This window comes from Bactrocera oleae, chromosome 2 (genome assembly GCF_042242935.1).
Source record: "Bactrocera oleae isolate idBacOlea1 chromosome 2, idBacOlea1, whole genome shotgun sequence".
Classification (NCBI taxonomy): domain Eukaryota; kingdom Metazoa; phylum Arthropoda; class Insecta; order Diptera; family Tephritidae; genus Bactrocera; species Bactrocera oleae.
In genome coordinates this window covers 88780951-88806658 of record NC_091536.1, presented here as the reverse complement: position 1 = coordinate 88806658, position 25708 = coordinate 88780951, and the positions used below count along the sequence as shown (strand labels likewise).

Genomic DNA, 25708 nt, shown 5'->3' with positions numbered 1-25708 from the left:
CATCGACGCCTTCCGTTACCTAGGCCAACCTTTATATGACTTCACTAAAAAAATTATCTTATCTTGTTACCAAACGGAGTAGTAGATAATCTATACTACAATAGCAACAACATTGCTTATTACTACATTTCATACAGGATATATGATTACAAATTTATTTTCTTGGATAGCAAATTATTTTTCCGGTTACGTAGACCTAACTATCATTGGAACGGTGCTGTCTTATTATATGTGCTAAGTAAAGCCCCGTACCATTTAAATCTACTTGATATGCTTTGTTATGGGCACTCACGAAAGGAGTTAAGGCTGTCTATAATTTTCAAAACATCAGATTTTTTTAGCTTGATGTACACTTAAAGGTATTTATTAAAGAAATATCCTTATACAATCCGATGTAGTGGGCAACAGTTGGATACAGAACTATTTTTTTTATGAACTGGTACTCGACCCAGTAGTCGTCATTTAGATCTAACCTCAATATAAATCATCAGAAGAAATTTAGGTCCTTTTTGTGAGCTCTTCACTATAGTTTTATCTAGGACTAACTATTTATATATTGGTATGTATATATACACATATCAGTACTCTAAATACCTAAAACATTTGTGTACCTCAACTAATTCCGGAAATTGTTTACATGTGTTAAGTTAATGAATGAGCGACACCAAATACCCCAAAAGTCTCCAAATTCACCCACAATCGTGAGAGTTTCCGCAGTTATACCAAAGAGCGGTGACCTCAAGTGGTTAATAAAATTAGCAGTAAGACAGAAAGCAAAAATAAATTCCAAAAAGAAATCACTTTTGCTTGAACGCGATAAAATTAAAAGAACCCAGCGATTTTCCGCGCAAAGTGCAATTAGTGTTGCACAATTGACAATAAAAAATTAGCGAAGGCAACCAATGGCCATTAAAGTGCAATAAAATTTAGCTGAGCGGGCGACGTGCGGTTTTATGGGTAGCTGGTGAGTGCGCGCCGACACACACAAACACACTTTCGTATAACAACGTTGCCCATAATGCTTGCAAACGTCCATTTATTATTTTATTTTAAGTATTTAATTTGTAACTTTTTACTATTTTTAATTTTTTCACCAGCGTGGCAACTACCTGTTTCGTTTAGTAGGTATTTGAAATATTTGCGCGTCTATGCTAGCATGTTGCAACGTCCGTTGGGCAATCGGCGCTGACCCGGCGCTCAGCAGCGGCACTTGTAACAGTTGCTGCTGCTGCCACTTTTGTTGTTGTTGTTATTCATTACTTAATGCTTGAAAAACTTCTTATCTTTTTTGGATTTCTGTAAACTAAAAGTGTTTTTTGGCTTGCCACAGCAGCGCGGCTGCATTTGCAACATGTCAATGTGGCTCAACGCTGTTGCAATTGACTTTTGTAATTACCGCAACAGTTGCACTGGATCACGCGTTGTTCTGGTCACGTGTAAATCAATCGATTTCCACTCACGTTTCTGTTGAAATCACGGATACAATTTGCAAGTAGAAAAACAATAACAATCTGCTATGAATTTCGTAGCTGAAGTGTAGGTGTTCGCATGTGCTGCGTGGCAGTTCATGTACACACACACAAACAATTTACACACATGTGCTCTTAGCTTTGCTTTTAGTAGTTATATAAGCACTTTACATTCCTAAAAAATTGCACACAATTAATTACGAACTATCGTTAATCGTGTCTTTAATCGCGCTTGACGCGCGTTGATTTTAATCCGACATAAAGAAGTCGTCGTTAATTTGCAAATTACTGATTTCGAGTTAGTCACAAGTGGTGACGAATAGTTATATATATATACAGCATATTTGTGTTAGACTTACCAAACCATGGAGTAAACTAAACAGTAAAAAGCGGGTGTGTAATTTCAATGACAATGTCCCCTATCTATATCACTTTAATCTTTTCTAGGTAAAAACAAAAAAAACAAAAACGTGAACACTTCGGCTATACCGAAGCTATACTTCACTTCACATATGCATTTCTTATAGCTTAACCGGATATGAAAACCCCTTTAATTTCATTTTGATCGGTCATTTCCTATGGCAGCTATATGCTATATTGGTCCGATATGGAGAAGTTTTTCGGATATGGTAGTGGATCTTAGACAATAGTCTATGCCAAATAGCGTGAAGACATTTTGTCAAATAAAAACATTTTCCATAAAGGGACTTGATTTTTAACCGTTCAGCGTGTCTGGCAGATATAACCTATAGAATATGAATCCACTCAGCTCGTCACTCTGATCATTTATATATTTGTGTAAGATACACTTTTGGGTTTCCGACATTTCAGTTTTGAGTTTATTCTATTTATTTATTTTGGGAAAGTTGCTCCATAGACGGTTCCATGTTCATTATCAATCTTCTATGGAGGGTTTCTTCTGTAGACGATGTGAATCTAAGAACGTGATATCTTCGTTTTGAATAGAACTAGCATCTCTACTTATTTATATATGAACTCTTTTTGTTTACTTAGCGTTATTATTTGCGAAATAACTAACGTACAATAATAGCAAACAACAAAATCTTTATAATATCTAAGACCTCAAGTCCTCAATCGATTTAGCAAACACGATGTTAAATATTCATATTCAACAGCGAACGTTGCATGCCACACGAGCAGCAGACAGCAGCGACAAGTGTTTTTCATTGATTATGCGACGTGTAAGGCAACGCGATCGAGCCACAATGACTGCTGAATGGTTCAATCGATGGGACTGTCAATGTATGCATCTATGTGTGTGTGTTTTGAGCAATAGCAAAACTTTTGCCAAGCAAAGACAGGCCGAGATACCTGGTTACGTTCATTGAGATGATTATGTTTGCAGCGTTGTTTACAAATGTTGCAGTTATTAGGCGCACGTTGTTCATATGGTGTTGCCGTGCTGTCATGTTGCACAAACTGAAACGCCACTAAGCGATGCGGCGCGACGGTTGCGCACCAAAACATGTGTATGTCGAGATGTATGGATTTTTTTGCATGCTCATGCCAGTCATGTTGCGTGGTACATTTTTGGCTGCGCAGACAGACAGAAAATTTGATTGTTTGATTGACGTACCAAAATGGCGTTGCGAGCGAGCCGCTAGTAAGATAACGGCACCAAAAGTGGCGGTGCCGTGCAGCCACACAGTTGCAACGTAGCTGTCAATCATAATCGTAATTTCATGCTGCAATATGAGAAATTTATCTTTTTCCTCCTTTTGTGAAAGCGACTTCCATACAGGATCAAACGTGGCGAATTGAATACAAAAGCGTATGAAGAGTATTTCTAACATGGTTTATACTCCAATGTCATTTGCTGCTACTATTGGGGAAATACAATTTCATAATTTTCATCTGGCTCAAGTACTTGCTCACCAAAAGGAGCTGAGAATAAATGTCAAATAAAGTTTTTTCGTCTGACAGGAAGTTGGGCAACTAGTCACTTAGGAATTTCTATATGCCATAAAAAAACACCCTACAAATACATAGATGAGAAAACTTTCTTTTTCCATACATAGTGACACAGCAATGGAAATTCATAGCATGAAATTTGCAAGTAAAAGCAATAAATATTGCATGCCCCAAATATCGCAAACCTCAAAATCACTTGAGTTTTATATAAAATTCATCATGGATGTAATTGTTTCACATTTAAAATTAGTAGACATTTCAATGGTTCAGGTCAATTATTTTTGTAGACTTTTTTGACACAAAAATTTCCTTGTAGTAAGTTGACAACTTCAGTAATATAAAGAATATCACTTCAGGCTACGTGGACTGAAAAGTCGTCGGAGGGACTAAGAGATTTCGGCAAATAAAGATTCCTTATTTTTCTTTAAGAAACTAACCTGTTTTCGATGACTATTCATATCTTCGTTATAAAGTTATTGGTCTCAAAGTGACGGTACACTTTTTCTAAAACAAGATCGTACGGAATTCTTCAACTCATTCTGGTCGACATCCATTCTAAGAGAATCAAGCGTCTTAAATTACATTTAATATTACATAATGTCTTTTAACCGAAATGCTTCTTCTTTCTTTATAATATCTGCGTTTAAACTAAGAATTTAGAAAAATAGTATCCAATTTTTATAACAATCTTATTGTATTTCAAAATTCTGGATGAGTGCTGCCTTCAAGCGGTCCAGTTGTTGGCAGTAGAGGGCCGAATTGAGCGTTTGGCCATAGGGGAGCAGCTCGCAGTAGATGATTCCTTGCCAATCTGTGTTTTCTGGCTTATCTTTAGTTCCTCAGCAATTAAATAAGTGCTCACGTGACGGTCTATCTCCACTATTTCCATGATTTTATCGCAATTTTCGACGACAGGCCTCCCGAATTTTCTCTTTGTTGGTGTCCATCTTTGACGAGCGCTCACAACGTACTGAGTCAATCAATCGAAAAACTGTCAAAGACAAACTTTTAGCGCGAATAAACACATTTTCAGCGAAGTAGGTATAGTATGACATGATGCGACACGTAATACTAATACTATGGACAATAACGCCATCTCTTAGGTAAAAACCGAACGAACTTTTTACTTTACCTAATATATGAGCAAAAGAAGACCAGGTCGAATTAGATATAAAAGTTATGAGTCTAGGTTTTTTTAACTTGAATAATCCTTACAAATAAACACTAAAAAACTTCTTTGTTGAGCTCTATCGATTTTAATACCGAAAATTATAGTCTATATACTATTTCTTGGCTTAAACATGATTTAAAATCCCGTATTGAACTAACAATTATATTATATCCAATGGCAACATTTCATCGTATCAAGGAAAATAATTTGATTTCTAAGATATCTAAGATGACTTGCTAATATAAGTGTATTTAAAGGGAACTTTCGACCCATAACTCAGTGTCTTCAAAATTTTTGGATCCTATTATGTTTCTCACCCCATATCATCAAACCGAAAATGCTCGCAATAAAACAAACATAGTTTTGTTTAAACTTCCTTTTTTTTAATTTTTTCTTGATTTTTACCATTTTTCTAACGCACAATCAAAAAACCGGCAAAGCCAAAGGTTCCTGCCAACATCAATCGAGCCGGAGCCCATTGTACTTTATTCACCCATGTCGCTTGTGCCAGAGGTCAGTTGCTTGCGCACATTTTCACTTTCACTGCTAAACAGAAAAAATCCAAAAAAGAGAAAAGGTCACAAAGAAACATGAAAAGCAAAATCGAACGATCACCTGCTGCGCGCGCCAACAAAGCGATGATAGGTACACTGATATGACAGCCCGGCAACTATGAAAAACATAAAGCTTGTTGCATGCAGCACCCACCCACCGCACTACACTCGCTTGCCATAATTTGCAAAACATTAACTGCATTCGACACAAGTGCAAGCCTCGGCTTGAATATTGAAAATCATTTTGTTGAGGTATGTTCATTGGCATCTTCAATTGGTGCGGCTGGCTTGCCACAGGCCGCTAGCCGCATAGGCTGCAAGGACAGCGGGACCAATGAACAGTTCGTCTTCGTGAAGGTTTGAATAAGCTGTATCGCATTTCATGTTCGTAATTTTGTTGTGCTTATATTTTTAGCTTCACTTTTTTACCATTTTTTCACCGTTTGGTTAGAAGCGGTGAGAGTGGCACTTCCGGCAAGTCTTGCGGTTTAACGGCTCTAGAGGTATATTTTCTTTGCCGCAAAACCCTGGATCACACGGTTTTCGTTGAGAAATTGCTCAGTGAATTGCTTTTGTTGAGGTAGCATGCACGTAATGAGATTTGGGGTACTTCTTCAACCCATTTCAAGCCAATCGGCAGTTTGAAAATATTTATATTAAGTATTTGAGGCTAGCGGAAGTATCGAATTGTTTTTATCCATTTGTGGTACAATATCACATTATTATAAAGAAATGATGCCAGCTTAATTTTATTACAATATCTTACAAACTGACTGATATTTTTACCACAAAGGTATACACATGCTCTAGGGTTCTCATATTAGGTACCTGGGTTCTCGAAAACATATAGGCCGTTTCGACCATTTTTCCATATCATTTTTTCGGTATAAAGATATTCACATGCTGTGGAGTTCTCATATAAGGTATCTGGGGCTTTGAAAATAAATTATCCGGGGGGATCAAGTGTCAAGTACGTTATATAATATCCTATTAGCGATTTAAGCTCGCCTTATTATTTGCCATAAATATGCTATAATTATTATAGCATAAGAAATAATGTGGGAGATAAATTTATTTCATTGTATCCATATACTTGTACATATATTCTAAATTAGCCCTAACATGCTCGCTTCACATTCAAACTGCGATCACATGCACGCTCACAATCGAAATCTAACCTAAAACCTTCGGTTGATTTTATTTTAAGACCAAATGACATACTGATTACAAACGAAAAATTGGCTAGATCAGCCATAAAAATAAATACGACAACTTGTAATGCGTTGATATGAGCAACAGCAACAAAAACTGAAAGCAGATAGTAGGCGTTTCGCAAAAGTTTTAACAAGGAAAATCAGCGAAATCGACGAGATCTCGCGTAGGTCGAGCCAGAAATAACGTCTGTGCCACACCAAACACACGCACATACATATTCACAGCGGGCAAACAAACAAAGCTACTTGGGAATATGGATTGCTTTATGCGCACGCGCCGCACAACACTTGTCGCTGTCAACAACAACACAAACAACCGCTAAAATACAACACTTGTTTCAGTGCAATGAATGGGCAATGCGATTTTATTGGCGTATTTTATTTTTAATATGTTCATTTATCTACATACTTGTTAAATGATTTTCCACAATGTTGTTTTTGTTGTTATACTGTAAATATGGTAAACCTCTTAAGTTTGGCACGAACTGTGCAACGCCCACACAAACACGGCGGAGACCCTATAAAGTACCATATATATCTAAATTATCAGCGTGACATACTGACTTGACTGTCCCATGGCCGTCTGTCCATCTTTATCATCTCAAAAACTATGGGATCAAATTTCGCACACCTCCTTTCCTTCCCAAGAAGCTAAACATTTGTTGGAACCGTTGATATTGGACCACGATAGGATATATTTGTCATACAAACTGATCGATCGAAGAGACTTTTTATAGTCTTTTGTGCTATAACAAATGCACCCGAAAAGGGTATTATAGCTTCGGTGCAGTCGAATTTATCGTTTTTTCTATTTTTTTTTTTAATATTTTTATATTTGTATTTATTTCATTTATTTTTTGTATTTGCTTTGCACCATTTTGCATGAATATTAAACGCGCTTGGCGGCTGTGTGTCCTGCCTACGCAAAACACGCTGTGACAGCATGCGAAGTAACAACAACAACAAAACAGCAACGGTTATAAAAATAGTTATTGAGTTTTAAACACTAACAACGGTTAATGGTTATTTATTTAAGCACATGCATGTGCGTGTGTGTGTATGGGAAAACCGCTGATAATTGTGTAAAAATATTTCAATGTTTAGATTAATGGCTGCATTCAGCAAATTAATTGCAGAAAGTTTTTTAAAGCGCACGAGCAGTTGGCTTATTCCCTTATATACTCGCATATCCATATATGTATATGTACATTTATATTACATAATCACACACACATTTCGCAAGCGTGCCACAAAATCAATAGATTTACCTCATTAGGCGCGACAACTGCCCACTGCGACGCCTGTGTATGTGCGCATGCGCAGCGTGGAAAACCAGTGGCAGGCCACTCGTTAACTAAGCGCATTTCGTATGCATATTTATGCTTTTATGCGCATTTCAAGCAAGTGTCAACTGCCCCCAACGTACACTGTCTGCATATGAAGTTATAATTTTTAAGTGTTTTTGAGCCGATTTCTGTTCGCCAACGCTTTGCAGTTCATGTTGTGTGGTCCGCTAGCTTTTCCAAATTACCAGACAAATAATTAAATTATTAAAAATGTTGAGTTGTAGTTTCACATGCCAATAACTTCTTGTATGTGCGTGTTAATTTAATCAATTTGACTTGGTTAATTGATAATAAATATGTTAGTGGGATATTAATAAAATTCAAAATTACAATATTTATTGGTGTCTAGTTATGATTACAACTTTACTCTTGAGGAAAATTTCTTAAACAAAAGAACGCTGTTAAACATCCTAGAACACAAACTTCTTTACTGTGATCAATAATAAATACCCAAATAAGTGATGAGAGTGACACTTACCTCCAATATTTACTGCAGTTCAAACGAAATATGTTCGAGTATTACGATGTAATAGTAATTGCTTAGAATAATATATTTTTAAGGAATTAATTCACGTTAACGACATTTTTATAAAATTTATGTTAACTCTTTGTCCGGCAAGATATCCAGCCGAGGTCGCATAAATAACGAAATCGGATGTTTAAGAAAACTCTCCCCTTCTGCTAAGTCTAACGAAGCTTTCTAAATTAAAGTGATAAGTTTACGTTCACTGGCGAACCCAAGCACACACAGTCAGTCTGTGAGTTTGAACTATCCTCCTTTACTTTTGACAAGAAATCAGACTTTCAACATACCAGAGAACGACCATCATAGCAAATACTTCAAAAAACGTAATAAAATCTCTTTGTCTACTCTGCAGACTCAGGTGTCAAATATTCAAAATTGGCCACAGTAGCCCATTTGATTGACTTTAGACTACTATGGTATTGAAATACACATGACCGAAGCTCGTTCTCGTTAATTAGGGAATTATAGAACAGTTGCCATTTTACAAGTACACTGCAAGCATAAATATACCATAAGCAGAAAAGGCTCTCATTCAAAAGAACAAAATTTCCACAGAAAATGAGTCTATATCCTAGAATATTAAAAAGGAATTTATAATTCGAATATATAAACTTTCAAAAGATTAATATATATTTTTTTCCAAAACTTAATTATAGTCATGTAATCATCGCCATGTACATGATCACAGAATCATCCGATAAAATTGAACGACCGATAAATTTTGTAGCAATCAGCCTAACTGCCCAGTGAAATTAAAAACAATGTTTAGTCCAGCAATAATATGTGAGCTACAAGGTGATTCAATACAAACTAACAAGTTTTAAAAGTCATCTTTGCCAATTACGAGTCATTATTATACCTCTGCTGCAGCCTCTTCTGCTATGTAAGCACATTCCAGTGGATATGACGCAACGGCTAATAATCGTAATGCGCATAAACTTATACTATTAGCAGTTAAGGCTTCGTGGTGGCACAAGAGAAAATCGCAACGCATTTTTAGTTTATGTCTTTTAATTAAATTACAACAAGATTGTTAATGCGTTGCCGGAACATCCTGCTCGCATGAAATGTTGCCTGCACAGGTTAAAGTGCAGCGATTGGACGCTGTGAAATTTGCTTTTTGTCTAATAGTCAACAGCTGAAGTGGCAACATTTTCCTTTCTCCTCTACTGCAACTCTTTACCACTCCTTTCTTCTTTTTAAATCTTAGAAGCGTGCTCATTCTTAGTTCCACGAATTTATTGCTTCCTTATTTCCGGCGTTTGGCGCATGTAACGGTTAGGAAATATTTGTGGTATTGCCACCTCTGCTTGTCGATTATCTTTACGAAGCCTACTACTTGTAGTCCAATATTTGTGCTGGCTGGCTGGATGCAAGCACCTGCGTTTGCAGCCGCATGTTCGCTGCATTCTTGGAAATTCATTGTAGCTGGCGAACACTTGTTGCCATTAACAAATACTTACATAGTGGCAGATTGTTATTGGGGTCATAATTTTAATATATATAATATAACAGTTAGTTTTAAACTGAATATCTGTGTGGTCTTAAGCTTACCGACTGAATAATATGGATAATGGATCCTTGCGAGGCGTCATATAATGCAAACGAGAGTTTTGAAGTACTTTTGAAAACATTACAATTCATTATTGAAATTATTTTAAATCCAATTATAAACCTCTTTGAGATTGCAGACATTTTTGATCTAGTTTCCTTGTAAATTATTTGTGGTTTTCATAAATATGAGCCTTAAATAACTTTATGTGTTACTGTTAGAGCATAAGCACAAGCATAAAATAGATAAAATTATTTAAAAAAAATTAGAACCAGCGAAAACCAATCAAACTGAGATGTTTCAAGGACCAATAATATCGATTTTCCAATAATCATTATTATTCAAAATATAGAAATTATACAATATGGAAGTAAAATCTGAATTTAAGTTGAAAAATAACAATAAACTAAATAAAGTGAACCAAATAATCATTACATTAGGGATATGAGGTTTAGACCAGAGTCTAGGCCATTTCATTCACATTCGGTTACAATTTTATTTAAATATCCCATATATTGACCAAGCTAAATGGTTTATAGTCAGATGGAAAGTCGGAAATTACTATATAGGGTAAGGTCTAAGGGTAAGCTAATTGCGTTAATATATGCCATTGGTTAGGTATGCTAGAGAACATATTTTCAAGTACAATATTTTATTAGTACTTAAACATAACTAAAACACTGCCGCCATATTCGTCATTATGAAGTAATTCTTGGACCGATTCACACATTTTCAGAATTAAGCTGTAGCATATCTAACGTTATACATTCACTTTATTTTGTCAAGACATTTTACATATTTACTAATATATTATATTATACAATAATATATACATATTATACAATATATGTCATAAAGCCAAGCGAAAGTTTGAAATCCGTATGTCTGGTACATGGCTAGGGGAAGCATTCACCCGATTTTATTCATTTTAGGCACTTGGTTACACAGTTATAAGAAAGAGAGGTCCTCTGAATTTTATTAAGTTAAATTACATATTAACCGATATGCATTGTGTATAGTCAACCAGAAGTTTAAATCTTTATATTTGGTATATGGGGGCTAGGGTTAGGTTGGACCTGATTTTACCCATTACGACATGCTATTAACAAATGCAGATTCTCTCCCAATTTCAATACTAAATCTCACAGATTAACCGCTATTTTCGGTAAAAAGTAGCCACAGGCACTTGGGTCCACATACGCGGTATCTGGGTTAGTTGTGTTCGATGTGGTTCGATTTCGACAATTTTTTAACGTGAGATGGCATACCGTAAGGAAACTATTTGTGCATATTTATATAATGGATCATATAAAATGTGAAATTTAAAACAAAGTTCTGTTTAAATATCTTTAACATCTAGTTAAATATATGTTTTTACATATTTCCATTCAAAATATATTTTTTATATTCTTTGATTTCGAAAATTTTTTTGCAAATATGTAAGTTCTTTTAAGTTAGTATATGAAACTATTGTGTTATAATATATATCGGTTTCTTCATACTTATGAATTTGCATTCGCAAACTTCATATATTTTTTCTTCAATTGTCAGCATTACTTCTCTGCGACTGATCGCTATCTATAAAATACAAAAGACTGTGCGGCGCACACACTCAGACACACCCATACACTCGGACCTACGAGCACCTCAAAGCACGTCTACCTGCTGCTCGGTGCGAAAGTGCAATTGGAAAACGTGCATGCAATTGTGCGGCCGCTTCTTCACTTCAGACTTCTTGCAGCATTTTAACTACCAAATAATATTTTCTTATTATTCAACTCTTTTTCGTGTTGCAACTACACTTTGTTTTTCATTATTTATTTTAGTTAGATTCTCACGTCAATTACTTGCAGTTACTTGGCTACACTACGCCATTCACCGCATGCAACAACACTCCCTAATGCACTTTAGCCATGCGGCCATTCAAGCATTCGTTCATTCATGCTCCCGCTCGCTCTGCGATGTGTGTGTATTTCCTGACTTTTGAATTTTCTTATTTGTCACACCGCACAACAACAAACAATGTAGCTCACAGATCGGTGTGCCTTCGCCTTCAATTGTGCACGTTGCTTCCAGGTAATGACATACGGAACGTTATTTTCGGTGTGTGCAACACGTGCAAACAACAATTACTACATGTCGTCACCGCCATTAGTTTTCCCCAAAGTTTTTTCCCTCGGTTTCCTCTTCTTATTCGTGTTTTTGTTATTGTTCTGTTAACATTTGGGTTACCTGCCAGCCGAGCTGTGCTGACTTTTAACTGTTCCGGCCAGAGGTCACAAATTTATTTCAGTTCATGTGCGGCAAGTCATTTGTGTTGTTGTTGTACCTTTATGTTGTAATTTTCGTCCAAAATTCTTTCTTCTTGCCTTGTGTGGCGTTTAAGCATTCCAAACATTTCGATTTATTAGCCACGCAACTCATTTCCTTTGCGCCAAATTTCGTGTCTCTGTGCGTGTGTGTGTTTTTACGCCTTAATGGCATGTCGAAGATGCATTAAGAGGCATTTAGGCGTACAGACACCACACTCATGTGGACTTAGGCTAATAAAGCCTGGCAAACATATGTTTCTTAAGTGTAAATACAAGTGTTGATGTAGGTGTAGACAACATTTCTAAGAATTTCTAGAGCATGAGAGCTGTTAAACTTTTATTGAGAGTTCGTATTTTGAGCCCGTAATTTAAGTTCATTGAATAGTGTGAGGCATCTTTTCGAATTTTTGAATATCAGAATGTGTTCCCACAAATAGACTTCCGGGCGCTGTGTGGTAATGAATACAAATTTACATACTTATGTATAAGTTGAGGTTATTACTTTCTGAAAAAAGATGGCTGCACCGACCAAGTATAATAGTAAAGATACCCAAGGGTGTAAAATGCAACCTCGTACCACATTTTTCTCCAACGCATTGACTTTCACAGCTTGAGCGAGATTGAGAGCTCCATAAAGCGTTGAAAGTTAAGACATCTCAAAGGTTTGATACAGATATGCACTGCTCCTTTCTCGTTAATAAAATACAGCCCGAATTGTTAATTTTTATACACCGATATTTAAAAATGCCTTTCTTTCTGACTGTCTATCTATCTATTTATACGCGATATAGTTCTTTAGTTATTAAAATTTTGATCTTAAATTTTGTTGAGGCCTTTTCTCCCCCGGAAGCTGCACGATTGTCGGAACATCTAGCTGTCAAGCGAACTGAGCGATCGAAATTAAATTCTTATATAGAAAACTTTTTTGTTTGTGAAGGTATTATAGGTTTCTTGTTTAGATATACATATGGTATGCCGCTACTTATTGCAGTGACTGCATATAGCAAAAGTGTGAAGTACTTTCGAAGTAATCCGAAAGCTCAAAGTATATCGCAAATATTTCCTCACACGATGCTGCTGAGTCCACTTAGTGCAAATTACGACGAAGTTTAAAATACATCACGCATTTTATTAGCAACGTCTATGGGTTAGGGTACATACTGCGAATTACAGGGATTGGCATAAACACGACATAGGTTAGGAAAGAATTCCATTTTTCAGTTAGGTTATTGTCGATTCACTTGGAATTGATAGAGCATAAGCTATTGAACTTTCTGGAAGTGGTTTAAGAATACTTCTTTAATACATATCTCCAAGATTTTTTTTTTTTTAACATAAGGTAGACATTTTCACATTCAGGCCTTGCTTATTTTGTGTAAGAGACTTAATGAGGATAAAAATATTACTACTTTTTGTAAAGTTGCATGTACTTTTATTAACACGAATTATATTTTTAACATATTTAAGTTTACTAACGGCTCAGAGCATACATCAGACTTAAGGTTAAATTAATACTGAAGGTTAGTATCATTCATAATACAGCATAAGAGTCTTTAACATATTTTAGCATGCTATTTTTGGTAGATTCATTTTCGATATTTTGTAATTCTTTACTAAATTTCAAGCATAAGTCCATTTGATCGTTGCTTTCATCTTTGTCCGTTTAAAAATTCGTTTAGGGTTCCAGCATCCAACGTCATATTAATAGATATATTCTGAGTAAACTGGTTTCATACGCTTTGACATATTTATTATCGATGGCATTTTTTTGTGGCATAAGTCACTCACTACTTCACTACACTTATAACAACTACAAACCAGAGGCGGCAAGCAATTGCTGCTGGTACCAAGCTCCTGGCAAGTCTCACCTATATTCCTGTAACAAACCATGCGAGATTCGCAATTTGTGCGGTTCACATTTAAATCGAAGGCGCCTACGGAGGGGTTAAAAATTTAAAATTATATATTTGGTTTGGGAAGATAGAAAATGTAAATTGTGAACTTGCCATGCCCACACTCTCTGGGATCCACTGAATTGCCGGAGTCACACTCATTGCGTGCAAGAAATGGCCTTCGATTTAGAAATTAAGTAAAATTAGTAAAATAATTGCAAAAATAAATTAAATATTTATACTCACATTCCTTCGGTGGTTCGATGCAAGAAAACCAGCATGAATACCAGTAGCCAACTCTGCTTTACTATCCAGTACATATGTGTCAGCACGTTGATACTTGGATACATTATAGGTTCTTAAAATTGTATCCCAAGACCTTTTAGTTAAAATAACAGCACTTGATGCTGCTGCTTCAAAGCTGGTGAAGCGTTTAATGATTTTCCTTTGAGTTCGAATATCCTTTTATATGTAGATCGCCATAGGTCTCAACTCTCTGGCTTTATGGTTAACATTTAATCAATTCAAATTTATGAGAGCTAAAAATACTTAATTAATTATTCATTCAAGGATACTTAGGCGTTTAATGTGCAAGGGTGAGAATAATTACTTTAAGATTGTAATTTGAATATATCTTATTGAATTCTGATTATAATAATTTCGTCACTAATAACAAATCTGAAGCAAAAACTTGCGACTGATGTACTAAGAGGTCTGTGGGGGTATTTGAGATGTCCTAATTACGAATTTGAGTTCAAAACTTTTCCATAACGCACAGATATTTTTGTCATTTTAGTAAATGGTGGTAGTTAGACCCCTACACCTCTTAACTACAATACAAATAATCTCACGTATTAGGAAATGTTTACTATCATTGTCGGTTCAAGCAACACAAAACTAGCAGGAAACAGCCTGTGGCATCACAATAGCAAAATGACTGTAAGCTAGTGTGATATTTCTTTAGCATGGGTATTGATATTAGTATTGGTTTTGGCATTGGTAATAGTAATCTTATCGGGATTGAAATTGATATTTGTATTGGTAATGTTGTTGGTATTGATACATGAAATCATATTGACATTGGAAATATTGTTGATGTCGGTATTGACACTGGTATTGGTATTGATATTTGCATTTGTATTGGTGTTAGTATTAGAATTAGTGTTGCTTTTGGTTTTGGTATTGGTATTTGTATTTATATTTGTATTTGTATTGGTATTGTTATTGGTATTGGTATCAGTATTTGTATTTTCATTTTATTATTTCATTTGATTACACTCTGGAAAGAGGTAACAAAAGTTAACGAGATAAATTTTGACGGTTGGTCCGTCATCAGATATACTTACATATTTATAAAGCATGATACACTAGTTCTAGTTTAAATTGTGAGATAACAATGCTCACTTCCAATTAACGGTCGTGTTTTAAACCACATAAATAATATTTTGCTAGAGATTCTCCATCACTAGTAACTTAAATGCTTTAATATAGTCACCCCATTGCCCTACAGCAGTGTTCTGTCAATTGCTTACTTACGCACATATTCGCGCCACTTCATTGAACAATAAGTAGCGGTCAAGGGTAGAACGATGACAATCAAATTATGACCGACACAAACACTAAAGCAAATTGAATTATTCAAAAGTCAAAAGCAGCATTTTGAATAATTAATTAGAAAATTGCATAAATTATTAGAAAAGGATGTGAGTGAAAACCACTTGAGAAAGCTATAAAAGGATGGAGCAAACATCATCGAAAGCATTAATAGATATCCTCTTAACAGAAAGCGCAGGGTCTCTCAACCGAAAAGTTCAAAGTTTTGCTTAGAAAAAATTATTAAAAATGGCTTCTTATCGAAGTGCACGTACACACATCGATTGGTTCGCCAAGCTGAGCTTGACATTGATAATTGCCTTAGTTTTGCGACAAAATGGAATTCAAGGGCTGTGAGTATATAGTATTGTACAAGTATTAGTATAATATTTTCTTTTACACAAACAATAATTTATTTTATAAATTTTTTTTTCCAAAGGAAATCATTCGGCCCCTCCATTAGTTGTGGCCCAAACAGTGTGTATCCTGAAAGTTGCAAATACGGTAAGTTAGCTTTTGTCCATTATAAAGAGCTTTTAAAAACTTAATGTTTTAATTGATTTCGCATTTCATAGGCAGCTTCAGTATAAACTTTAACCCCGAGTTCTGTCGTCCACGCACACTATGTCGCAAGGGTGTGGGTGAGGTCTGCCGCGAATATGGCGGAAGCAGCGATTGTAAACCGGGTTTGAACTGCAACTGTTATCGTCGCTGTAGTGAACATCCCGATACCTGCTCATTTTTTGGTAACGGTATATTGGATTTGAATACTAAAAATTAGATAAGGGAAAAAATAGGTTTTAGACAATATTCTACGCATAAAGGTTTAGACGGCTCAGCAGCATTAGTATGTATACAGTTTTTATATAGAAAAATCATATTAATAATTTTTCATAACTGTAGACTATAATATAATATTAAATTAATAAGTTCACCATGCTACTGGATGGGAATTTAAAAATATTTATAAAAATATTTTAAAATTAATAAGATAAAATAAAATCGTAATAATGATCCATACTTAAATATATGAGCAAATATTCAAAATCGCTTGCTTGTGTTTTTATTTGTTTTATGTAACATAAAAATCTATTAAAGCGTTTTAAATACTTTTCTGTTACTAGAACACATTTTTGTAGTTTTTTTGTTTGATACTTTCTTCTAGAGAAAGCTTTCAACTACTTATCGATCTCTTGAATAATTATACTATTTTATTTAGAATTTAACTTGTTCGAAATAATGTCTCATCTTTGAAAAATAACATGGGTTCTTAAGATTAAAAATAAAAAATTCCGATCTCCATAATTATTTACCGGATCAACTTCAAAGTTACCGAGAATGTTTTCAAACATATGTACATTCGTTATATATACAAACAAAGAAAATATATTTTTTTGAAATAAAATATGGATATATCTCCTTAATTGACTTAATGCCAACAATTATAACAGCGAACTGTTACCAACAGCAGCATTCAATTCCATAAACAGAGAATGTTGAAAAATAACATTTGGTCAGAGAATGTTAATGAATAACACTGATTTAACATTGACTGCTTCAACATTGTCTGTCTTAACCTGAGCAGAGAATGTTACCATTTAATGTTAAAAAGCTGTGTTCGGAAAATATCAAAATATGTTCTGCTGTTGCTGCCACCTGTGAGCATTTAACATAACAGCAAAGTGTTAACTGACAGGTAACAGTTCCAACTTGTACAGTCGCAACAATGATTTCCATTTTCGTCATTAATTTACAGGATGAACACCGGCTGTGCACCTGTTGATCCAAAACGAATCAAACAGTAGGCAAGTCAACACTCGAACAAGTTGGCCAACCAGCCAACTTTCCAACTAGCAAGCAAACCGACGAACACCAAACCCAACAAACATCGCATCAAGCGATACAACTTCTCATTCTCTCTTCACCTGAGCACAGCGCTGCATCGAACATTCACAAAACCAGTTCCACATCTATGCAAGTTGCCATTATTCCAATGCCATTGCATTCCGCAGGCTTTTCAGGTGTTCCAGGTGTGCCAGTTCGGTCTGCACTTGTATCTCGGTGTCGACGCGATTCAGTGTTGAACGAAATTTTGCTGCGTCCAGTCAATGTGAATCGCGAGTGTTACTTTTCGTCCATCCGCCGTGTATTAAACTAAAAACAAATACAAACACTGAAAGTAAAGTCCACATTTGTTGCCGTTGTCGTGTTTATCCGGAGCCTACGTTACTCGCTTGGGCTTAGTGTTGTTTGTGTGTTTGCTTGCCTGCCTGTTCGCTTGGGACAGGTCTACAGCAGTGAAGTGGAAACAAGTTTTACGTCCCAACTTCAGCGCGTCCGCCTAGTTGGTAGGCGTTTGTGCGCCATCGCTCTCCTCTTTCCGAGCCCAGCATCGGTCCACACGGCACGTCACCCCAACTAAAGACGTTTTTGTCGTTTTTGTGTTTGTTGTTCGTGCTCTGCGCTCGGTGTGTGTAATTCACTCGTTCATAGTTCTCTCCCTCGCTGCTCCAAATTCGCCTGTGCATTCGCGTTCGTACAGTTAATTTGCATCGTTTGTGTTGTTGCATTTGTTGTTGCCGTTACTGCTGCTGCTAACTTGCAGTCTTAGCCTTTTCGGTAGAGCTACTGTTGCTGTTGTTGTTGCTGCTGTTACTGCTGAGTATTGTGTTTTGTGCAACAGGTGAATTCAATTGAAAGGAAATAAGTCGTATTGTTTTAGTTGTTTTTGGTTTAGGTTGGCGGGCCGTAAAATATGTTTATTCTTAAGTAAATTAATGTGTGCTGTGCTTGTGTGGGTGTGCGTGTTTTATTGTTGCGAAAAGTGATGGGATTAAAGCACTTGGTAATCTGAGTAGTGTTTTGAAATAATTGTCCACTTGTTCGTGACAAATTTCTTTCGCGAACAAAAGTGAAAAGGGTTAAAAATAATTGTACGCGACAACAAAAAGTGATGACAAGAACAAAATATAACACATAAAAAAACTAAAATATGAATATGCAAAAGTGTCATTTGCTGCGAAAGTTTCGCACTCAGCATACTGAGGTTTTTAAAGTTTGAGGATTGTCGAAACAAAATGCATATATGAAGAATAAAACGGAAAACGACAGCAAAAATTAAAATTGGTTTTAAACAGTAAGCAAAAATTAAGAATAAAAAAGTGATTTTAAAATATTGAAATTCATGGAAAAATTTAAAATTATTTTTTTTTTACTTTATTTCTAAAGAAATCACCGCAAAACTTATTCTATGAAAAACAAATCTAAATAAATTTAAGTGCTAACTTATCTTAATGAATATTCTACTCATTCACATTCATTTGTTAACTGTTTATTGTTATTGTTTAAAACGTGTGTTTACTATCGCAAGAATACATTACCGTTAGAAATACGCAAATTTAACGCTAAAAGAAAAACAGCAATACTCCAAATTGAGTTTTATTTACAAAATGTTGTTTTGCAAACGTGTAAAAATATATGCCTTTCAATAAAGCGATAAATAACAAAAAGCTTTCTTAATATAAAAAAATTTAGTTACAAAATAGTATAATCATTACAGAAACAATTATTACTATTATTATTAGACACGTTAAAACCACACTTAAAAGACCTGACATTGACAAAATTTTAAATTTGCAGTATTTAAAGTTCACAAGAATTAAAATAATATTTTATTAAATAAAAATTAAAATAATATTATATTAAATATTAAAAAAAAAATTTAACTTTAAACATTTAACATTAAAAAATTTTTCTTTTCTTTGAGCGCAAAGTAAATCGAAAAATATTAATGATTTTATTAAAAGTTACGAAAGTTAGTGTTTGAAAAAATTTTGGGTGGTTCTCAAAGAGATGTTTAAAATTCTTTCAATGAAGCTTTCAAAATATATTCCTTAACTACGTGTAATATATTTAAATTATAATTAATAGAACAACTAAAAAACCGTATTAAAATTTAAAAAACATTAATTATCGGAATGTAAGCTGTGCACAACTGTTAAATGTATATAAATGTATTTTACATATTCATTCCAGTTCAAAATCAAAAATAAAATATATTCGCCTTAAAAACTTAAGCGTTTGCTTTTTCTTCTCCTAAAGTAAGTTTTAAATATAAATCATTAAGTAGATGAACTGAATATTTTGATAGAAATTTTTTAATAATAATAATAACAACCCAACGATTACCCTCCTGCCGCCCAACCGACGCGAGGGGCGCAATCCGCATACGTGCGGAATTACCCGCGTCAGAAAAGGCAAGAGAGTTTTTTAAGTGTTGAGATCTAAAGCTGCTCAGCTACAGAAACAAAAATTTCAACAGCTAAGATCTAAAGTTACAATATAATAAATTGTTACATTTTCATTTATTAAGAGAAAACAATAAAGTCTTTTTAATTTTGAAAGGTGAGTCAGATAAGTCAAATGTGCTGGAATGAGAATTAAAATCATGACATATACGGCGGAATGGCTCGTTAAGTTTAAAATTTGATCTACAGGATTTTAGCAGTAAAGGTCTAGACTGCCTCGAAAGGCGAACCGGGATATTAAATTTAATTTCAGACAGGAGAAAAGAACTGCAAACAGTTCTATTCAAAAGTTTCACTAAGAATATTATGCCAAGCATTTCCCTACGACTAGAAAGTGTAGGTAGATTAATAAGTTTTAAACGACTAGTGTATGGAGGTAGACTTACCCTAGCATCCCATCGGAAATGCGCTAAGGCGAAAAGTAAAAATTGTTTTTGAACCGACTCTAACTTGTCAGAATGGATTTGGTAGCTAGGCCAAAGTTGTATAAAGTGTTTTAGTAATCACTCAACATAGTTAAAAACTTGTTCTAGAATATGATGTTTTATTACATAAGAAGAGGGGTGCACAGATCTACGGGAAAATCACATCGTCTTACATTTATTGAGATTCAATGGCAAATCATTTCTATCACACCATGCAACCAAATTGTTTAAGTCTGTTTACAACAGAAACCTTTCCTCAGTTGAAGTGTATGATTTAAAAATCTTTACATCGTCAGCGTATAATAAAATCTTTGAGAATTCTATTACTGAAGAGATATCGTTAATAAACAACAAGAACAGAATCGGGCCAAGATGACTACCTTTCAATTACCTTTTCTTACAAAATAAAAAAGTAGAGTTTTTGGAGACGAAAACTTATTTTTTATAAGAACTTAGACTATATAATAAGCTATTGGATGAAAATTAATGTATATAAATCTTGAATGTTTTTGAAATTTTTTTTTTGACGAAAGCCAATATACATAAATATATGCGTGCCTGTGTGATATCGAGCATTTTAATTATTTTAATTATGCTTTTTTGATTCAAAAAATTTAGAAATTAAACACCGATTATAATCCAACATTTAAAATAATTTAAGTTAACTAACACAACTGATTTCATCATATATCATTAATTAGAGAAATATTTCTCAAGCTATAGAAACTGTAAATGCTAAAATAAAACTTTAATTTCTTTCTAAAATCCATAAATCACGGTATGAGACAATTAATAAGCAAATATTAATATTTCTAGCAATAAAATATATTATAAATAAATATATGATTTTTCAAAACACTGTTGGGAGAAAGAACTGAAGGCTGAGAAATAAATCCATTTTGACTTATACAAGCTCTATATATACGACCCTTAGCAGTTTGTTAAGTTCTAATTGCAAAAAAACGGTTTGAACTTCTTAAATTGTTGGTAAATATTTTACCAAAACTTACATCCAAAAAAGGTATACATAGTATATCAAATATACAGCCTCTTAAGCAAAGGATAAAAATATTTATTTCATTGCAAAGAATATATCGGTTAATTTTATTTGGTTTTACTTGTAACATTTTAACGATAATAAACAGTTACTTGTATGCTGATTGACAATATTTATTTTGCTTTTAAGTGTACTTTCCGTATGCTGATGCTACGCTCTGCAATGACCCACTTTACTAAACCACTTTACTAAACTGCAAGAAAGACAACAACAAAAAACAAATCACTGCACAAATTCCTTTCTCTCAACGCGATAAACCAAATAAATCGCGCATTTATCAATAGAATCCGAAAACAAAATCGTTGCACTACACTAAAGAAGTGACTACTACTAGAGTCGTAGTGCTTCAAGGCCTAACAAGAGTACAATAAATAAGTAAAATCATACAGAATAGCAAATACAAGCTTTAATAGTAAACAAGCAAAAAAGAATAGCAAGAAATCAAAAAAAAAACTGCAACACGTCTACGCAACGCCAAAGCTACACGCATGCGACAGACAATTTACACGAGCCAACAGTCAAGTAAACGCTGCACGCTAATGACTTTTACAGCATAGTCGAGACACTGCCATGGCCATCGGTCGCTGCTTGTCGTCGTTCCGTTTACTTTCTAACTGGATATGCGCTTTTGTGGCAGGCAACGCATCATGTTTGCCATTGAAAGTGTGCGTGCGCGCTTTCTAACGGTACATGCGTGCATTTGTCATTGCGGCAATGCGAAAACAAACCGGAGAAAAGAAAAAAGCCAACCGAAAGAACACAAAAAACAAAACCATTATTGAACAAATTGGCGTTGAGTCTGCATTGCAGCAGCTTCTTCTTCTTCATCTTATCTCCACCGACCAACCTTAGAAAATTCAATCAAGTCTTTATTTTTATAAATTTGCAGTTGTTACTGTGACTGTTGTTCGTGCCACAACCATTGCTGCATGCACTTTATTATTATCTATTTTCATTGTTTTTCTCTCAACCGCCATTTTTCCTGCGCTGCCGGTTGCTGCAACGGTTTACCTGTCGTTACCATTTGGCGGCGCAGCAGTTGCCCTCATTTCCTTCGGCTGCCACTTGGCTGTTGCTGCGGCGCCGGTGCTGGTGCTGCTTTTGTGCCGTTAACCAGCCAGGCACCCAACCAGCTCCACGCGGCAACAAAAAGCATGGCAAGCAAACAGCTGTGGTTGCATAGATGCCCTGGCGTAGCAAGCGGATTTCGTTGCCACAGGCCGTCATACACATACATACATATTTACAAACCGCATAAATAATGCAACCCCGCAGCGTCGCAACGCCACTGCGAGTTCTCTTTGTGGCCGCGTCTCTCTCCACCACCCGGCATTTGACACCGTTGCGCCGCTGTCACGTTGTTGCAGAAGTTACCAGACAACTTTTACTGCACTGCAGTCAATATTTTGCCAATTTTTACTGCAATTGTAGTTTTATTCTTTTCTTTGTTCCTTTTTTGGTTGTTAGTTTTATTGCCTTTTGCTTTATTCCTAATACTCGAGAAAAGCGCTCACAACAACTTCGTGGAATTTCGTTTCACTGTTGCCAAATTTTGTTATTTTTTTTACTCTCACAGCATATTTTGATTAGGCCACACCACGTGGTTGTCTGTCTGGCATACATTAATGAAATTCAAATTTTTGTTGTACATGGATATTGATTTTCATGGAAATGTGTATTTTCGCCTTCACTCTTATTTAAAGAAAAGTGAAATTGGTTGTTGAGCAAATACATTTTCCACTTTCAGTAATTCTTCGTGCCTAACCAACAACAAATTTATGTCAGATCTTGTGGCTGTTATTGTATTATGTTGCACAACTGTGCAAGTAGCCATACCCATTTTTGCACACAATGCTCATCTTCGCAGCAAGGCTTTTTTTCAAATTGTAGCTATTAAAAGTTTTTCAAAAACTATTTTTTTTTATTTTTCTTACAAATACGCTTTCTATTTAGACATCACTCCTCATTTATCGTTGTTGGGTTTTCATTTTTTTTTTCTAAATTTTAAAGGAGTGATTCGAAAAAGAAATTTTATCAGACACAGTTGCGTGAAAATCTTTTGCAACTTGGTTTAATGGAAATATATTGCAGTATTTATGTTATAATTCCATTAAAAAATATCTCAGGAGAAATAATTTTTACTATCTATTTAATTTTTAATTCAGATTTTTATTAATTTTTGTGTTTTCAAAAAAAAAATAAAACGCTAACTTCGGCTGCACCGAAGCTATAATAACCTACAAAGGTGCATTTCTTAAAGCATAACGGGTATAAAAAAATCTGCACCTTGATACCTTGATACCTTGATATACCTTGTACCTTGATATAGCTATATGCTACAGTGGACTGATCTGAACAATTTCGTCGGCTATTATACCGTTATCTCAGACAATAACCAAAGAATAATTTGTTGGAGTTATCACGTCAAATATAAAAATTTGTCCGCACAAGTACTTGATTCCGATCGTGCAGTTTGTATGGCAGCTATATATGGTTTAGTGGTCCGATATCAGCGGTTCCATCAAATGAGCATTTATTGGAGCAAAAAGGATGTGTGGAGATCTGTATCTTAAAAACTTAGAAAATGAGCTTCGCTATTGCATCCAGCGTTTATTTTATCAGTTCAGTAAAGTCTTATTGAAAATATATTAATAATTTAATCTAAAGATCCAAAAAATTTTCGAAGCTGCTTACTAATCACGTAAAAACAACAAAAATTATTAAACTAAATATTTTTTCCTTTATTAAAATATAACTAGTACAATTGTCAGTATGTGATAAATATATTTTCATTAAAATACATAGAGTTATAACACGAAATGTTCATTGTAACAGCTGTCGTGGTAAATTGTCATCAATTTCATACTTGAATAGAAAAAACAATATAGAAATTACGCTCCCAACATTGGTGTTCTTATTGTCACCATTAATAATCCGTGGCAATACAGTCAAAAACACACAAACTACAATCACAAACAACAAAAGATGAACTGAGACAAATAATATCTCAACGTTCCATTATGCCTTTTCTGCTATGACAACTGAAATTCCTGTGCCCTCTTCATCATGCAACAGACGCCAAACAATTTAATACACTGTTATTTTATTACGTAACTTATTTAATATGTGTTATTATACATACATATATCTGTATGTGTAACATTTATGTGTATGTGCATGCCAAAAATACATTTACAATTAATGTCTATATAAAAGACCTGCTGTGTGTAACAAACGTATTACCAAAGAATTAACATTTGTATTTATATACAAGTACATATGTATATGTATATATTGTATGTTAGTATGTAATGTAGAATAAATGTGACTCAAAGGAAAAATTAAAAACAAGAGACTGTGAACAATGTGAATGGTTTTAGTTGAGTATTCTAATGGAAATATAGCTTCATATGTAAATCAAAATATAACCGTGTGTTTATACAAGCAAAATATGTATGTACGTGTGTATGCGTAGACATTTAGCCCATTTTCTTGCCAATGAACTTTTATTTATTTTCTACTAACTTAGCAATTATGTTTGTTGTTGTGTCAATTTTATTTATGCTCCCTTATTTACAAATATTTTATATTTCTTTCAGTGCAGCCGCTTGTCTTCTACAAAAATTGCAATAAATTACATGTTCATGTATGCGTTAAAATACATAAATATATTATATGAAGTGTTCGTTTGTGAAGCTTAATCAAAGTAAATATTCAAATCTCGTAATATAATTAACAACTGTCGCGAATGTCTCTTATATAAATATATCTATATACAAATGTGGATGCAATAAAGTAAATAAATAATAATAATGAAGTGTGCTTAAACTTACAAACAAACTCACTACAACAACACATGTATCTTGAATTAAATGGAATAAGTCTTGTACAACTATAATTATATATTTCTTGACTGGTGAGTAGATATTAAAAGTTAATATTGGCAAAAAATTAGAATATATATGTGTTTACCACATTGCCCCTAGAAATAAATTTGCAAAAATTATATTATATATGTATATATGTGTAAACAAAAAGCAGTGCACGATAATTTGTTTAAATTCTCGATGCTTTTATGGCTTTAAGCATTTCCTGTTCTTAGTAAATAGTGAGCACAGAATATACTCGTTTTGCTACTAGATTGCGTAAGTATGATCCATACTAGTGCATGACGTTATAAAATGCATAAGAATAAAATGAGATTTTATTATTTATTTCCCAAAACGTTACTCATAAAGTTACTGCTTCAGAGTGACGCTTATTTAAAAAAAAAATTATTATAATTTGTGATAACGAAATTCCGGGATTTGACAGTTTCAGAATCACGAAAATTTTCGGCATCGAACTTAAATGGTATT

At 34.4% G+C, this 25708-nt stretch overlaps 2 protein-coding genes and 1 long non-coding RNA gene across 6 annotated transcripts in view; 2 read left to right on the top strand and 1 right to left on the bottom strand.

The window, feature by feature from the left end:
• Positions 1–25708, top strand: part of LOC106624824 (cadherin-99C-like) — a 388115-nt gene that overhangs the window by 257013 nt on the left and 105394 nt on the right. The window contains exons 1-2 of one of the 4 annotated variants that reach the window (XM_070105970.1): positions 17651–18244; positions 24955–25266. The exons of 2 other annotated variants lie outside the window; for them this stretch is intronic. The gene's annotated coding sequence lies outside the window, so the exon portion shown is untranslated. Of the gene's footprint in view, positions 1–17650; positions 18245–24949; positions 25267–25708 lie in introns of those variants that run through there. One more of the 4 variants, XM_070105967.1, reaches the window with a different exon arrangement.
• On the bottom strand, positions 13492–14392 carry LOC138855768 (uncharacterized). The gene is made up of 3 exons (XR_011394842.1): positions 14215–14392; positions 14083–14147; positions 13492–14010 (listed from the first exon to the last, which is right to left on the bottom strand). It is a non-coding gene; the product is annotated as an uncharacterized lncRNA (long non-coding RNA).
• LOC118682811 (uncharacterized) lies at positions 15748–16590 on the top strand. Its single transcript, XM_036372635.2, has 3 exons — positions 15748–15914; positions 16001–16065; positions 16137–16590. The coding sequence occupies exons 1-3, from the start codon at positions 15811–15813 to the stop codon at positions 16340–16342; spliced, it is 375 nt and encodes a 124-aa protein (XP_036228528.2). The 5' UTR covers positions 15748–15810; the 3' UTR covers positions 16343–16590.